This window comes from Echinops telfairi, unplaced genomic scaffold (genome assembly GCF_000313985.2).
Source record: "Echinops telfairi isolate 266 unplaced genomic scaffold, ASM31398v2 ScPeMD7_7424;HRSCAF=8462, whole genome shotgun sequence".
Classification (NCBI taxonomy): Eukaryota; Metazoa; Chordata; class Mammalia; order Afrosoricida; family Tenrecidae; genus Echinops; species Echinops telfairi.
The window spans coordinates 24,666,133-24,670,853 of record NW_022111324.1 but is presented as its reverse complement, the minus strand read 5'-3'; the positions used below and the strand labels follow the sequence as shown (position 1 = coordinate 24,670,853).

The 4,721-nt window shown below is 44.6% G+C and overlaps 1 protein-coding gene across 1 annotated transcript in view; it reads right to left on the bottom strand.

Moving 5' to 3' along the window:
• NPL (N-acetylneuraminate pyruvate lyase) overlaps positions 1 to 4,721 on the bottom strand; it is a 64,113-nt gene that overhangs the window by 19,433 nt on the left and 39,959 nt on the right. Inside the window, exon 5 of the mRNA XM_004706791.3 lies at positions 860 to 917. Coding sequence (XP_004706848.2) covers positions 860 to 917 — 58 coding nt within the window. The remainder of the gene's footprint in view (positions 1 to 859; positions 918 to 4,721) is intronic.

Sequence of the window (4,721 nt, the reverse complement as noted above, 5' to 3'; positions counted from 1 at the left end):
TAGTTAATTAGTAGCAGTCCAAGCACTGGACCTTCTTGTAAACAACTCAAGCATGTCTGGGCTGTTTTTCAGCCTGGGCCTCAAAGCTGCAGGCCACCTACTCTTCTGCCAGCAACTTTAACTTCTTTTTCTTTCTTTTGTCTCACCAAAATTGCTAATCCCTAAAAGTAGAGCAATCCAATCTTTTGTTTTTTTAATCATTTTATTGGGGGATCCATCCATCCATTGTGTCAAGCTCATTTGTACATTTCCACTCTTCTTATTACTTACTATTATTATCCAATCTTACTTATTCCCATGTTCTGGCTGCAGAGTGTGTTTAAGGTGGGGGGAAAAACCAATAAAAAACGAAAACAAACACTGTCTGCAACCATGTTGAATGGTGGTATGACAAGGTGATGACTACCAGTTTGAGCTGGTCTTCAACATCACTGGGCACTATTTTTGTGCTTTGGCAATTCTCAGTTTTTACTACTCTTCAGACCTTTATCCATTTTCTATCCCTTATCCCCACAAGATGCCCTCGCCTTCTATGTCCCAGTGAAAGAAAAAGCAAAACAAAAAACCACTTAAGATGGCTCCAGTTCTGCCCCTTCCCTGAAAACTTCGCTACTTCTACAGCCATCCTTGCTTTCCTTGGAGGAAGAGGTGCCCCGTCTCTGTCCACAGGTTGGCTACAGTTGCCAGCCCTTGGGCTTATAGCCTTTTCTTCATGGCTCTGTGCCTGCCTCTAGACACGAGCTCCCTGAAGACCCAATCCAGATCTTCTCCAGAACAGCATTCAACACAAAGCAAAAACAAGGCTGACTTTAGATTCTGCATAAAAATGCAGGTCCTTTGAGGACCTGAATGCACATACCAGTTCTTGTGACTCCTTCAAGCTCAGTGCTCCCACGTGAATCACCACCTGATCCAGCCTGAAAAAGAGGAAAACCGGCTGCACCACTTGCAGTGGCTGGCTAGTAATACAGAAGGGACGAGGGCAGACGACATAGCACTACTCAGGCTTGTGCTGGGTTTCGCAGTCAGCTAACACCCACTACGGAGGAAAGGCCTGGTGAGCTATGTCTGAAAATCAGCCCATGAAAACCCTGTGGACGGCAATGGTCTAATGGTCTACTGACAACTGTTCCTGCGTGCAGTGCACGGACAGGCTGTGCCCTCCTCCTATTTGGCTGAGCTGTCCATTTGACAATGCCTGACTGTCAAGATGATTACATTCTACAGTGGTCTATTCAACAGGAAAGGAGTTAAATGGTGTAAGGTGCTCTTGTTAATACAAACAACCAACATCAAAGTCTCGTCATGTTACTGAGGGGCTGGGTGACTGCAATCTGAAAATACAGAAGCTGATTTTGCTTTCACAGTATGGAAGAGGGACCTCCGCAGAAACTCTTCCAAGGCCAAGTTCAAATTACACTCCCTGTCTGCCGGATGAGATCATTCTTGCACAGGCCTTGACTTGGAGCTGCTGGGAAAACAGTATGGCTGTGCAGTATTAGGGAGTTTTCATATTAGCAGCAGCAGAAATATATGCTGAAAGCTGCTGAACTTGCACAAGAATGAAACTAGTCTCTCTGAAAATTAGAAGCGGAGAACCCAGAGAAAATTTAGCCCAAGTCTCCTATCTTACATGGGAGGAAGCTGAGGTCCAGAGAGTAGGACACAGGAAGCTTCACGAAGTTCAAGGAGAAATTTCATTATCTTTCAGCGCCCTTTGTCCATCAACTTGAAGTTCCCTCACTTGCTTGAACACAGGTCTAGGCCCTGATACCAGTTGTAAAGTTTAAAATTCCTTTCTTACTTGCATAAGCGCTCTAGTTTAATAATGCTTAGAATCAACAATTTAGGTGTCAGGCATTAGGGATTACTTTTGTGAATCAATGGTATTGCACGTATTTATTTACATGATGTTTACTATGCTTTTTACTGATTTAAATGTCAAAGGCACATTTAAAACAAGTGAGATGTCAATAATGAGCAGCCCACTGAGAGAAAAGACCTGCTTGGCGGGAGGTGCACAGTAGCTGTTAAATATTGTAACCCCTAGAAAATAGGGGATGGAATTTCAACTCTCACAGGATCCAGGCTTTCTGGATCTATTGAGACCCAATGAACCCCTGACACTACTGCGCTCAGATAATTTTTAATCCTGAAACTTAAAACCAAAAATATCTCCCAAAACCTTCTTTAACTAAACAGCAGTCTGGCTTAAATATTAAAGAATGTCTGCTGTGAGCATCGTCCTTTTTCAGAGGGCTTCTGATATGGGATCCCAATGACAGCAGCCACTCAAACGGAAGGATGCAAAGCTTAAGGAAAAGCGAGTCATGTGACAAAGGGAAGAATAACTCAGAACAGGAGCCTGAGCGTGGCTGCCCACATGAAAAAGGCAGGCAACGTCACTGAATCGCACATGTGAAAGTGAGTCTCTACTTTGCAAGAAAAGACCTTACACCCCAGTGCTAGACAGTCCTGAACTTGAGTTCTGACTCGGGTCAGGAAAGCACTTAAACCAGAGTACCTCTCTCCTAGCGCTGTGGTAAAGATTGAGAGAGCTCATCCATGGAGACCACAGCATGGTACATGACACCTAGCAAATGCTTAATAAATATTAGCAGTTATTTCTGCTAAGCTTTAAGAATACAACCTGAGGAAACGGCAAAAATAGGGAAAATCATAAAGACAAGAATCACTAGGGATTTGAAAAGAAAAATGTCCAGGGAATATCATGTAAGATTCGACCAGTTAATTGAATTTTGAAACTGCTACCTATTTAATCCATACTTGATGATTTATTTTGACTGAGCATTGTATTTGATGGGGAAATGTGTATAAAGATAGGTACAATACCAAGATTATTATTATTTTTTTGTTACAGAAATAAGAAGGTTCCTTAAAAAAAAAAGGAGCCCTGATTGTATAGTGTGTCGTGGTTGCATATTGGGCTGCTAACTGCAAGGTCCATGTTCGACACCAGCAGCTGCCCCTTGGTAGAAAGACAGGGCTTTCTACTTCCGTAGTCAGTCAGTCTTGGAAGCTCACAAGTGTAGCCCTACCTTGTCTTAGGGGGTTTATAAGTAGATATCAGTTTTCTGGCAGTGGGTTTTCTGTTCGCTTGTTTGAAGAGTACAGCCATATGAGAAATTACTGTAAAAAGCTATTTCATATCTTGTGATTGCTCAGAATTTGACCCCAGGGTATCTGGATCTGAGCTCTCAATGCTCATCTGTGGAGGGAGCCACAGTTAGAAGTGGGCTCAGTGTGGCGATGAACAGAACTCAGCCAGCAATCCAAGACTGTGGTGACATGTAAGCCACCCTCAGAGGATGGAGACGACACATTCCCACTTGGACCCACGCATTCACCAAGTCCTCCACGGAGTCTAGGCTTCCTGTGTCTTAGGTAAAATGAGACCTAGCTGAGAAGTGACGGATCAGGTTCATTTGAAAAGAGAACAGGTGATTTCTGAAAGGAGACTGGCTGACCCGTTTTCCTCTACGAGCGTTGCAAGATCTCCATATCCTGTGGCCCCCCAACCCTGCAACCATCTTCTGGTTCAGGTTAAACTCGTCATCTATCTTTTCCTGCCCTCCTCTGCAGCGTGCAGACACAGCTAGAGAAACTAATGCTAGGCTTTACCTCAGACACACTGGAAGTGTCCCAACTCAGGAGAAAGAGGCTTTGCAAATCGTCTCTGGTGGGACTCGTTCCCTTTCCATTCCCACAGTAGCTGTTTCAAGTCTGGACTCTTTTCCTTAAGCTCTAAATATCACCCAACCCCTTGTTCTTGGTGGATGTCCTTACCTCTTAAGACACCAACGGCAGAGAACCTTTAGACGTGGAAGACTGTCCTGCATGGAAGCCCTCCCGTGCCCTCCTCCACACCTCTCATGATATTCACATCACCGCCCATGCCTGCCAAAGCGACTACAATTCTGGTTTTGTTACAGTCACCCTTGACCAGTGTGCCACTCCCATTTCGGTATCTTTACTCCCGTTTTCTCTCCTAGTGTCCTGCCAGCATAGAAGCAGGCTCAAGATCTCCCCATCTTAAGAGAACACAACCTACCCTTCTTCCAATCTTGCTGCCTTCTTCTCAGTCTGTGCCCCTTTCCCACCTTCTTTAGACCAGGAAACTCTTTGGGAGAATAAGACACCCTCTGTGCCCCCACTCCTATATCCATTCTAGATAGAAGACTAGTTTAACCTGAACCAGAAGATTGCTGTGCTCCATGCTCACGCTCGTCTGGCTTTTGCTCTCTCTGGGGTCACTGGTGACTTCCCATGTGCCAAGCCAAGCAATCTTCTCAGTTGTCCATCTACTGACCTTGGCAGAATCTAGTAATGGTTAGACCAAAAATTATAATGAACATGGTGCTTGTGACAAATAATTACAGCTAATGATTATCTAGTACTTAGTACAATGTGCCAGGAAGTGCTCTAATCCTGACCTTATGAGAAGCACTACTATTATTTCTATCTTACAGTCCAGGCATAGACAGGTTCAGAGACTTGCTTGGGGTCACGGAGCTAGCAGGAGGCAGAGGCAGCTCTCACACTGAGGCAGTCTAGTCTGGCCTCACCAAACAAAAGTAACTCTGCTGCTCAGCTCCTGTAAGAAGTGCTAACCCAAAGCACATCTGCAGACAACTGGACATCCTCTTACAAAAGGGTCACAAGGAAGGAGCCATTCAGGGTGCAGTATAGCACTGATGAAA